Source organism: Pinus tabuliformis, chromosome 1_2 (assembly GCF_031772625.1).
Source record: "Pinus tabuliformis cultivar Carrire ecotype Pingquan chromosome 1_2, CPIR1, whole genome shotgun sequence".
NCBI classification, from domain to species: Eukaryota; Viridiplantae; Streptophyta; class Pinopsida; order Pinales; family Pinaceae; genus Pinus; species Pinus tabuliformis.
Genome location: NC_142298.1, coordinates 690,252,152 through 690,264,461, shown reverse-complemented (window position 1 = coordinate 690,264,461; position 12,310 = coordinate 690,252,152). Strand labels below are relative to the sequence as shown.

At 35.2% G+C, this 12,310-nt stretch overlaps 1 protein-coding gene across 1 annotated transcript; it reads right to left on the bottom strand.

Moving 5' to 3' along the window:
- Positions 1 to 8,834: 8,834 nt before the first annotated feature.
- LOC149207627 (toll/interleukin-1 receptor-like protein) lies at positions 8,835 to 9,659 on the bottom strand. The gene is made up of 2 exons (XM_089398093.1): positions 9,594 to 9,659; positions 8,835 to 9,413 (listed from the first exon to the last, which is right to left on the bottom strand). The coding sequence occupies exons 1-2, from the start codon at positions 9,657 to 9,659 to the stop codon at positions 8,835 to 8,837; spliced, it is 645 nt and encodes a 214-aa protein (XP_089254219.1).
- Between the last annotated feature and the right edge of the window lie 2,651 nt (positions 9,660 to 12,310).

Genomic DNA, 12,310 nt, shown 5'->3' with positions numbered 1-12,310 from the left:
TTTGGCAACTGTGCCTTTATACTAGATGAGATTCCTACACCAAAGGTGTGAGGTCTAATTGGGACTTCATACCGAGGAGATCCCCTGAATGTTGGTGGGTCCAATACCGTCAATAGGTACTTATCTTGTTGAATGTGTGTTGTATTTGCTTTAATGATTGTTGTGTCTATGTGAAATATTTTGCTATATAACTAACGAATCTTTCCTTTCTCTCGTGTGCCTCTCCTAGGATAGTACTATTACTTTCCTCCTAGAGACTCACTCTCATCTCCCCTTTCGTGAAAGTCTCTATTTACACATTGCAATTGGTGGTTCGCAATGTCAACTTACTTGCTATTTCAAAGGATATGTGTGTAATCGCTTATGTTATTCATTGCAGCCAAGGCAAAACTTAGATTTATGATGGTCAGGTCAATACTCCGAATGGGGCTCCTACTCCAAATGGTGTGAGATCCAATTAGGACTTCACATCGGGGAGACCCCCTTGGTTGACGGATTTCAACACTGTCAATAACTTCATATAATACTTGTTTATATGACATATTTTTAACTAACCAATTTAATTAAAAGAGAAAAAAGGGAATACTACTACTTTGGAGATAAATCTTGACCTTTGAAATGTGTATACTACTATGAATATTATGGAATATTGTGTGGAGGTTAAATCTCTACCATCCACCTAATAATTATTTATTGATAATTGAATTAAATTCTTTAGACCATGTTGTTAAATAGACATGTCTATCAGCATAGGTAATTATTGATTATTAAATTAAATTCTTTAGACCATATTGTAAAATAGACATGTCTATCAGCATAGATAATTATTGATAATTAAATTAAAATGATAGAAACTCTATTAAAAAATAGACATGCCTAATGGCATAAAAATGCAACTTTATAGTTTTTATAGAAACCTCAACAAGGCTCGAAGCCATTACAATAAATATGCATTATAAACTCTAAATGTCACATTCTAGAATTCAATAAACGATTCAATAAATACTCAATATAAATTAGATATGTCACATTTTAAAATTGAATTTGAATAAAGAGAATAACAACATTTCTCCCCACTACCTAAACTAAACTCAATTGATTTTTTAATAAAAATCTTAATAATATTAACTAAATTATAAATATACTTCTAAAATAAAATTAAAAATCTAAAATTATATATATATAAATAATTAATAAATTTATATAATACTCTTTTCATTTCCACCATTATTATTATTATTATTTATTTTCATAAATAAATATATCTCTCGTAAATACATTTCTCATAGATTATATGAACCAAATTTGATAACAATTAAACTTACTAAATAAATCGATTTTTTATGAATGGATTTACAATTTATCTTCTCTAAACACTATGGACATTGTTTATTAGTTTTATGGTTTTGTTGAGACATCAAGAACATTTTTTTCGCATCAGAATATATTGGGTTGCCGGGACATCAATGACATTAATATACCTTACTAGTTTATAACGCTCTAGTTTAAAATGCTTATAAATAGTTTGAAACTTATTTTAATAAAGGGAATTACATTTTGCATGAGAATATAACAAATTAATATTGGCGTTAATTTTTTTATAAAAATATAATTATATTTTTAATATTTAAAATAAAGGATATATTTAGTTAATATTTGAAATAAATTTTTTTGAAATAAAATAATATTTTAAATAAAAATCTGATGAGTTGGTTTTTTAATTAGTTTTAATATTGCATAAATCAAAACTCAGTTAAAATGCACGTCTTATGAGAAAATTATCATCTCCACAAATAACAAGCAAAATATTCTTTTAACTTACTCACATTTTTTATTTAAAGAAATAAATATATAAAAAATGAAAACATCACCCGTAAGGAAGGTTGAAGACACACAAAACCTTTAAATTCAATTTACACATAAATTTAATTCTTCGTGCTTCACAATAAAAGTAAAGTTTATAATACAACGGGAAAATTACATATAGGGAAATATTTTAATGAAAATAATATGAGTGAATGAAAAAAAATATAGATGAAATAAAATTATATATGGATGAAAAAATGGAATATTTAACTTAATGTATGTTTCACAAATAGCAAGAAGCTAAAGAATTTTGTTCTGGAGAAATTTTGTAAATCCGTATAGGGAAAAGAATTGGGTAGAAAGAAGAAGTACTACATTGAGGAATTTAACACGTGTGATCTAAGAGTTCATTGGAACTGGTATGGGGAAAAGAGTTGGGTAGAAAGAAGAAGTACTACATTGAGGAATTCAACGTTATGTGTGATCTAAAAGTTCATTGGAACTAACGTTCTTTGGAGGGAAAAGGTTCTTATTGCTCAGTTAAAAACCAACTCGCATCAACTTCAATGTGAAACAAAACATTGGAGCTAGCATTATGTGGAGGGCAAAGGTTCTTATTGCTCAATTAAGAACCAACTCGCATCAACTTCGATGTGAAACAGGACGGCAAAAAAAGCCTAAAGAAGCTTGGGAAGAAAGAATGTGTACATTGTGCACCTTTGGGGTAGTGGAGTCGGAAAAACATTTCATTTTGGAATGTGATGCATTCAAAGACATCAGAGAAAGTTATGGGAATATGTGGAATCCGAAAAACATTTCATTTTGGAATATGATGCATTCAAAGACATAGAAAGTTATGAGAATATGTTAGCATTGGTTTCTTGACATCGTCTTTTCTTGAGATTATCTATGCAAAGATAATCTCTCTTGTGATCTAATCAAAAGCGAGTAGTCCATCTAAGTTTCCCCACCTCTTTAACAACGCGCTTCACCAGCTCTGCTTCATATCTGCAAATGTAAGGGTTAAAGCAAAAAGATAAGCTTATTAATAAATAAATAAGGGTCACACCAGCACTGCTTCATACATGCAAATAGCAAAATGTAAGGATTTAAGCATAGACATGTCCTTATATAAAATTAATAAGAATTTAAGCATAAATTAAAAATGGCAGATGACTAAACTTTCCAATTTAACCTAAACTTTCCAACCTAACTTAACCTAATAGTTAAACCATATTCATAAGACTAAACAAAAATATAAGTTTATTAATAAAGGAGTTGGTTTTAGTGTGATTTTTTGGAATTTTCTGCCAAAAAATTTGTGATGAAATTTTGATTTGAATTATTTAAACTTGTTTTTTGATTGTATGTATGGATTCGTCACCTTGAAAAACCCCAGTGCACATTTATTGTGCAGAGGTTACTCATCAAACTTGTGATTTTAATAAATTCTTATAAGATTTTAGAAAAAATAGACTGGAAAAATCCACTAAAAACACTTCAAAAAATCATACAAAAGACAACTCTATTAATAAATAAATAAGTGTCACACCAGCACTAGCACTGTCTCATATATGCAAATAGAAAATGTAAGGATTTAAGGTTAGACATATCTGTTAAGTGTGAAGCCAAATTCATGCAGTATTCTAGATCCTTCTAGATTAGATTTTCCTAGATCTCCAGGATTCTAGATCCTCCTACACTGCCAGTGGTTTCTAGATCATTCCATATTTCCATCTGAATCATGTATAGGGTTCTAGATCCTTCTTCTGCCTCTATAAATTTGTAATTTCTCTGGGCAAAGACAGCAAGCCAAGGCCTAAGCCTGTTATGTAATGCAAAGAGATTTCTGTTCTCCAGAGATTGTTTTATCTATTCCACTATTTCTGACTAAGTAATCTTGTTGTTTCTCCATTTGTCTGTCTCTGTGAATTATTCTTTGTTATTGCCGTCTAAGTCTCTGAGTATAAATCCGTTGTGTGTTATGTATGCTCTGGTCTAACAACTGGTATCGGAGCCAAGTTCGAATATCCATGATGCAAGCCGCTTAGTGCCATCGCCTTGCTTTGGCAGCGTTCGTTAAAACGTTGGTTGTTACTCCTGGAGCTGTTGAAGGATCTATCCAGGAAATAGCTGAGGAACACTGGAACTAAAAGACAGTTGCTGCAAGAAAAACAAGGTCATGGACCTATGTTGAAACGTGTTTCTGGAGTTTGAAAAGTGGAGATCCGTGGAGATTGGAGTTAAAACATAGTGTTCGTAAGTTTTTTTACATCAATCTTACACGTATACGTTAAGTCTTTTTTTCTCAAACCAACATATGTATGTGTGAAATGTGAAAAGGTTAAAACATTATATATGTTTTTATATTTATTATGAAACATATATAATTATATGTTGGAATTTTGAAAAGTATATTTTAAAAAGGAGCAGGAATTTTGAAAAGGGTATTTTAAAAATAGGAAGCTCATTATTACTAAATTTTAAAGAGTAATAATTAAAGTTTTATTTTTAAGTGGAGTTTTTGTGTTTTGGGGCGTGAATTTGATTGAAAATGGAGACAACAGTTACAGATATGGAGAAGTTGAGTGGGGCTAATTTTGCCCTATGGAAATCACAGATGGAGGATATACTGATTTTAAAGGATTAGTATTTGCCGATTGAGGGCACAACAAAGAAACCCTCATCGATGACAAATGAAGAGTGGAATAAGCTAGATAGAAAGGCGATTGCAACAATCCGCCAATATTTAGCAAAGAATGTTTATTTCAATGTGTCCGGAGAAAAGACGGCTGAAGGATTATGGAAGAAGCTCCATGATCTATATGAGAAGAACACAGCATCAAACAAAGTGTTCTTGATGAAGAAGCTTTATAATCTCAAATTGAAGGAGGGTACTTCAGTTGCTGAGCACTTGAATGCATTTAATATTATTACTAATCAACTTGCCTCTGTTAAAATCATTTTAGATGATGAAATTAGAGCTATTTTGCTAATGTGTTTTATGCCAGACAGCTGGGAAAATTTAATTGTAGCTATGAGCACTTCAACAACTACAGGGACCTTGAAGTTTGATGATGTCAGCAGCAGTTTAATGAATGAGGAGCTGCGACGCAAGTCAATTGCGGAAAACCAGGGAGGAGAGGCTCTAGCTCTAGCTAATCGTGGTAGGAGAATGGATCGAGGCCGACAAGGGCGATCAAGATCGAGAGGCCGATAAAAATCAAGGAGAGGAAGGATCATCTGCTTTCATTGTGGCAAACCCGAGCACATGAAGAAAGAATGTCGATTCTGTAAGAAAGAACAAAAGGATCAGAGACCGTCCAATACAAATCACAAGTCATCCAGCACAAATGAAGGTGAGACTACTACTGTAGCCACAGATGGTGATATGTTGTTTACTGTTTCAGTAGAGGACACATGTGTATATACATCTAACAGTAGCTTTGATTGGATCCTTGACTCTAGGGCATCTCACCATGTAACCCCATGCAAAGATAGTTTTGTTTCATATAATCCTGGTGATTATGGTAGAGTGCATTTGGGGAATAATCATTTTTACAGTATTGTTGGAATGGGAGATGTCCAGATCAAAATGAAATATGGACAAGATATATTGTTGAAATAGGTCAGGCATGTACCAGAAATGCGCATGAATTTAATCTCTATGGGACGATTGGATGATGAAGGCTATTCGATAAGCTTTGGAAAAGGAGGCTGGAAAATTAGCAAAGGTGCATTGGTCGTGGCCAAAGGACCCAAGACAGAAACATTATGCATATTGAAGACACTAATAGAAAAATCAGATTTGGCTGCTGTCACAAAAGAAGGAAATTCAGCAGATCGTGGCATATGCGTTTGGGTCCCATGAGTGAGAAGGGCTTAAAAATCCTTGTTGGTAAAAATTTATTACCAGGTTTGAAATCCTACAATATTGATCTTTGTGACCATTGTATATATGGTAGACAAAGAAGGGTTTCATTCCTTAGAGGTGGCCATGACAGAAAGAAAAATGTGTTAGAATTGGTACACTCGAATGTGTTTGGGCCTGTTAACATCAAATCATTAGGAGGAGCATCATATTTTGTAACATTTATAGATGATGCATCCAGCAAAGTTTGGGCATATATTATGAAAAATAAAGGTGAAGTGTTTGGAATATTTCAAAAATTCCATGTTTTTGTTGAAAGAAAGACTAACAAATTGCTGAAGTGTTTAAGAACAGATAATGGTGGAGAATATTGCTCAAATGCATTTAAGGAATATTGTAACAGGTTTGACATAAAGCATGAGAAGACTGTGCCCAGTATTCCTCAACAAAATGGTGTCGCTGAAAGGATGAATCACACCATTATGGAAAAGGTGCGAAGTATGTTCTCCAATTCCAGTTTGGAGAAGAATTTTTGGGCTAAAGCAGTCAGGACCGCTTGCTACCTCATAAATAGATCTCCAACTACAGCCTTGGATGGCGGTATCCCTAAAGAAGTTTGGACTGGTAATAATTTGAATTATTCTCACTTGAAAGTCTTTGGATGTGAAGCATTTGTACATATTCCCCAAGAAAATAGAACTAAGCTAGATGATAAATCTACGAAATGCATTTTTTTGGGATATGCGGATGAAGATTTTGGTTATCGTCTATGGGATCCAATCAAACATAAAATTATTAGAAGTAGGGATGTTATATTTAATGAGTTAAAAATGTTCAAGAGGACTATAGGTGAGTTGCAGATTAAGAAGGTTATTGACAGGTTTGAAGAGTAGCAGGAAAATATACCACCAATACAAGAAAATGAATAGCAAATTCAAGAGCATGAAGAACAACAAGTGGAAAATAATGAACAACAAGAAGAAGGAATCTTGTAGGAACCTTTACAGGAGATTCAACCTGACAATGCACCACCACAGTTGGTTCACATATCTTCTAGGCCTCATAAGCCTTCATAAAGGTATCCTCCTTCAAACTATATTTTGTTGACTGATGAAGGTGAACCTAATTGTTTTCAAGAAGCTTGTAAAGTCGAGCACAGTAAAGAATGGAAAAAAGCAATGGAAGAAGAAATGAATTCTTTGCAGGAAAATAAAACTTGGGAGTTGGTAAACCTTCCAAAGGTAGAAAGGCTCTACAAAACAAATGGGTGTACAGGATTAAGCATGAAGGTGACGAAAAGAAGGAGAGGTATAAAACAAGACTGGTGGTGAAAGGTTTTGCCCAAAAAGAAGGTATTGACTTCACTAAAATTTTATCACCTGTTGCTAAAATCTCATCCATTAAAGTCATTCTTGGTCTAGTTGCTACTTTAAACTTAGAATGTGAACAATTAGATGTAAAAACTACTTTCCTTCATGGTGAATTGGAGGAAGAAATTTATATGAAGCAGCCAGAAGGCTTCATAGAAAAAGGCAAAGAAGGTCTTGTTTGTAGGTTGAAGAAGAGTCTCTATGGGTTGAAACAGACACCTCGACATTAGTACAAGAAATTTGATTCATTCATGTGGGAACATGGTTTTCAGAGGTTGGAAGCTGACCATTGTGTCTATATCTAGAAGTATGATCAAGGAAAGTATATCATATTATTGTTATATGTGGATGACATGTTGATTGCTGCGCATGATAAGAATAAGATCAATAGGTTGAAGAAAGATTTGGGTAGCAAATTTGCTATGAAGGATTTGGGACCAGCACAACAGATATTGGGCATGCGGATTATGCGTGACAGAAAAAACAAAAGGTTGTGGCTGTCACAAGAAAAATATATCAAGAAGGTGCTTGACAGGTTTAATATGAAGGATGCCAAGCTAGTTGATACACCCCTTGCAGCCCACTTCAAGCTGAGTACTGAATTATGTCCTAGTGATGACAAGGAGAAAGAAGAGATGAGCAACAGTCCTTATGCTTCAGCAGTTGGCAGTTTGATGTATGCCATGGTATGCACACGACCAGACATTACATATTCAGTGGGAGTAGTGAGTAAGTTCCTTGCCAATCCAGGCAAACAACATTGGCAAGCAGTAAAATGGATTTTGAGGTATCTCAAGGGTACTAGTCATTATTGTTTATGTTTTGGTCATGATGAGACTGTGCTTGAAGGATTTACAGATGCAGATATGGCTAGAGATATGGATACCAGAAAGTCCACTACAAGTTATTTGTATACATTTGCAAGTGCAGCAGTATCTTGAGTGTCAAGACTACAAAGAATAGTAGCCCTCTCTACAACAGAAGCAGAGTACATAGTTGCAACAAAAGCTTGTAAAGAGATGTTATGGATGCAGCGATTCCTAGGAGAGATAGGAATAAAGCAGGACAAGTATGTGTTATATTGTGATAGTTAGAGTGCCATTCACTTGGCGAAAAACTCAGCTTTTCATTCAAAAACCAAGCACATTGACTTAAGGTACCATTGGATCCGGCATGTGTTGGAGGAAGAACAGTTATCCTTGGAAAGGATCCATACAGATAGGAACACTGCTGATATGCTCACTAAGATTCTACCACGAAATAAACATGAGTTATGTAAAGGCATGATAGGACTCAGTGTGACTTGATCACTCTTATTTGGCTTCAAGTGAGAAAATGTTAAGTGTGAAGCCAAATTCACGTAGTATTCTAGATCCTTCTAAATTAGATTTTTCTAGATCTCCAGGATTCTAGATCCTCCTACACTACCAGTGGTTTCTAGATCATTCCAGATCTCCATCTGAATCACGTATAGGGTTCTAGATCCTTCTTCTGTCTCTATAAATTTGTAATTTCTCTAGGCAAAGAAAGCAAGCCAAGGCCTAAGCCTGTTATGTAATGCAAAGTGATTTTTGTTCTCCAGAGATTGTTTTATCTATTCCGTTGTTTCTGACTAAGTAATCTTGTTGTTTCTCCATTTGTCTGTCTCTGTGTAATCTTGTTGTTTCTCCATTTGTCTATCTTTGTGAATTATTCTCTACTATTGACGTCTAAGTCTCCGCTGTGTGTTATGCATGCTCTGGTCTAACAATATCGTTATATAAAAGTAATAAGAATTTAAGCATAAATTAAAAATGGCAAATGAAAGCAGAACCTTTGCAGTCTTCCTGCAAAGACAGACCACGGCGATGAGAGATTGTATGGAGAGCGGCCTTCCATTCATCGATTTCTTGCTCCCTGTATTTCCCACGGCTTTGATGTTCTTGGAATGCTTCAGCAAATGGACTGCCATGAGGATGATGGGGGTACCGAACTTGCGAAGGAGTCACATCATAAAATACAGGAATGGTGATGGCCCGCTCGGTTTGTGTCCCATTCCTCTGAAGTCGGCGCGCAATGAGCGCGGCCTGTTTCAGACACCACGCGGATTCTGCGAAATTGCAGGAAAATACGATAATGAATATGCGACTGTGCTCAATTGCGTGGTGTATAGCAGCAGAGATATCGTCTCCGATGTTGATTTCGTGCGTGTCAAAAAAGACAGTATAGCCTGCGCTGTTGAGGGCGTCATATAGATGACCGAGAAATCCTCTTCTGACATCGGGGCCTCTGAAGCTTAGAAACACTTGATAACCTCGACTATGATCTGCAGCTCCTCCTCCAGCTGCAGAGGCAGTTAAATCCCTGTGCAAAGAGAATCTGTTAGACTACAAATAAAGAGTTACGAACGATAGAATCTGTTAGATCACAAATAAAGAGTTTCATAAACTAAATTATCGGACAATTACGAACATAGACGTATCCTTATATACGGATTGAAGCAGAAACATAAGAGTTTCATAAACTAAATTATCGCACAATTACGAACGAACGAACGGAAAGCTTACCATAATCTGGCAAAACAAAGGACGCTGCATGTCACAAAGACGCTGCAAAATTCTCCAAAATGCCATGGCTATCTAATTGGAAGAAGGTCTAACTTACACACTATGTCCAGGTATGACAGCAATATCGCCTTTTTTCTCCCAACAATCAGAATGTCCACCGATTGCAGCAAAGAGTTATAAAGATAGAAAGGTACGTATTCATAGAACGGATTGGTGGTTGATTATGATATTCCCACTTGACATATAATATAAATAAATGTGCCACATAAAGCAAAGCAAAACACGCTATGTCCAGGTATGACATGAGCAATATCGCCTTTTTCTCCCGACAATCAGAATGTCCACCGATTGCAGCAAAGAGTTATAAAGATAGAAAGGTAGGTATTCATAGAACGGATTGGTGGTTGATTATAATATTCCCACTTGACATATAATATAAATAAATGTGCCACATAAAGCAAAGCACACTAGTGAACACATTAGTTGACGGGTGAATAATTCCAAAAAACAATATAGATGACAAAAGCTTGAGATCAAAAGCCTGAAATAACCCGTTTTTTCCAATACCTTAATCAATATCGAATGCACCAAACTTAAACCTTAATCAATATCGAATGCACCAAACCTATCTTGCACTTGACAGTTACGTTTCCTTTTGTTATTACTCACTCGGAGTCTACCTTTTTCCTATAGTTCCTCTCTAAGCCTCTACAACTTCTCCTTCTTAACTAATTTTTTTTTGCCTCAAGTTAGCCAATTCCTTACCCATTTGTTGCACTTTTTCCTCCATGAGGTCCACATATTCTACCTTCTTGGATTTTGAAATTTGCATCTATATATGAGTTTTTCATATTTCCCTTTCCAACTCAAAAAAGAGTGGTATTGAAAATTTGGTGGGTATAATTCTCCCAACCTCAATGAATTTGTGGTAGGAGCTCTAGCCCCCTGCCTCTTGTATTGGCTGATGTGTTTACCAATACGTAGGCGCCGGCCTATAGAAGGCTATGGCCTTCTCTCTTCCTCCAGGGACCACGTTTCATAAATTTTCAAACTGGATACTCCTAAAACACACCATCATAATCTGAAGGCCTTGTTTCATCAAATTTTCATACTGGACCCATCAACAATAGTGAAGCTCAAAATCAATCACAACTACAATACAACAATCAAATATATCTGCATCAACCAATCACTGAAACTCAATCATCAATCTCTGAATCAACCACAACTGAATCAATCAATCACTGATAACCCATCATCATTGAAGTAAATCACAATCAATCAATCTGAACATTTAGAACATTGTCACTAGAACACAAAGAAGAACCCAGAACTATGCATCAACAACCAGAACCAACTGCAATTTCAAACATCACATTTCATATTGTATACGCTACTTCAATGTGTCGAACCAGCGTGTATACACACTTTTATCAAAACGAACCAGCGTACAAATATGCAAATACTAACTTAAAAACTTCACAACTATTCCAGACTTTAGTCATACCTAGATCATAACATTTACAGAATAAAACACGTGTCAGTATTCAGATCTTGACTATCCATGATCAAACCACGTAATGATAATTCATTTTAGGTCTTATGATCTCGATCCATCATCCATCATCAACCACATAGGTGCATCCTTAGTTAAGATCAAGAAAAGCATCAAAAACCCATAACCTGCATATTTGATCTAACACTTCATCAGATATTCAATACTTGCACACCTTGGCCTAATGATCTTCTCATCCTTATATAGTTTTAGGCCTTCCTCAGTACCTCGAAACAAAACAACTTAGGACCAATACCTTGGACCAAATACTTCAGACCAATACCTCGGACCAATACCTTAGACCAAATACCTTGGACCAAATACCTCGGACCAATACCTTAGACCCAAATCTTGATTTTCCATCTCATACGCGTTTTTCCTCCTGTGAAAGTGCATGTATACATATACGCTCCTTTTGTTCTTTTAACCTGTGTGTATACACTGCTTGGACAAAGTGAACAAGCGTATACTTATTAAACCACTCTCTTTCTTCAATCTCTGGAGTCGGATCTGTAATCCTTTGTTGTTAACTTGTTGCACTGTGAACTGTCATCTGTGTGAGTCGCCATAAGGGAAAACACCTGTATCATAATGCCAATAGTTCAAAGGATGCATGATGCTTAAGAATCTGTAAATAACTTACAAAAAAACACACTTCAATCATTTAACCAATGTAACCTACAACAAAAGAAGCATAAATAGTAAATGCAAAAATAAGAGATGCAAGTGAAAAATACATTCAAAGGAAATAAATGAATTGTATAAGAGGGCTCTGAGGCTTCTGGGATGGCCAAGCCTAAGGATACTCAAAGTCCTATGAAGGAAACCAAACTTTAGAAGCTAAAAATGGCACCAAACTACATTATCTGAATCAATCCAAGTACATTCCTGCTAGAAATGAAAGTGGAGTTGCTAAATAACAAGTTTTCTCCACAAGAAGACTAAAAATTACATGCCCCTAGAGGGAAATTAGAATTTTTACTTATACAAAGTGATGAGAAAGCATTCTCCTTGAAAGGAGGAAGGTTTCACCCTCCAAAATCCATCAAATAGTGAATCTAGTTCCCAACACTAGGAATCACCATTAAATGAGAGGGAACACATTCCTAGATTTTCTCAATCAGTGGAGCTCCAGAATTTGTTAATAATTTCATGATATTTT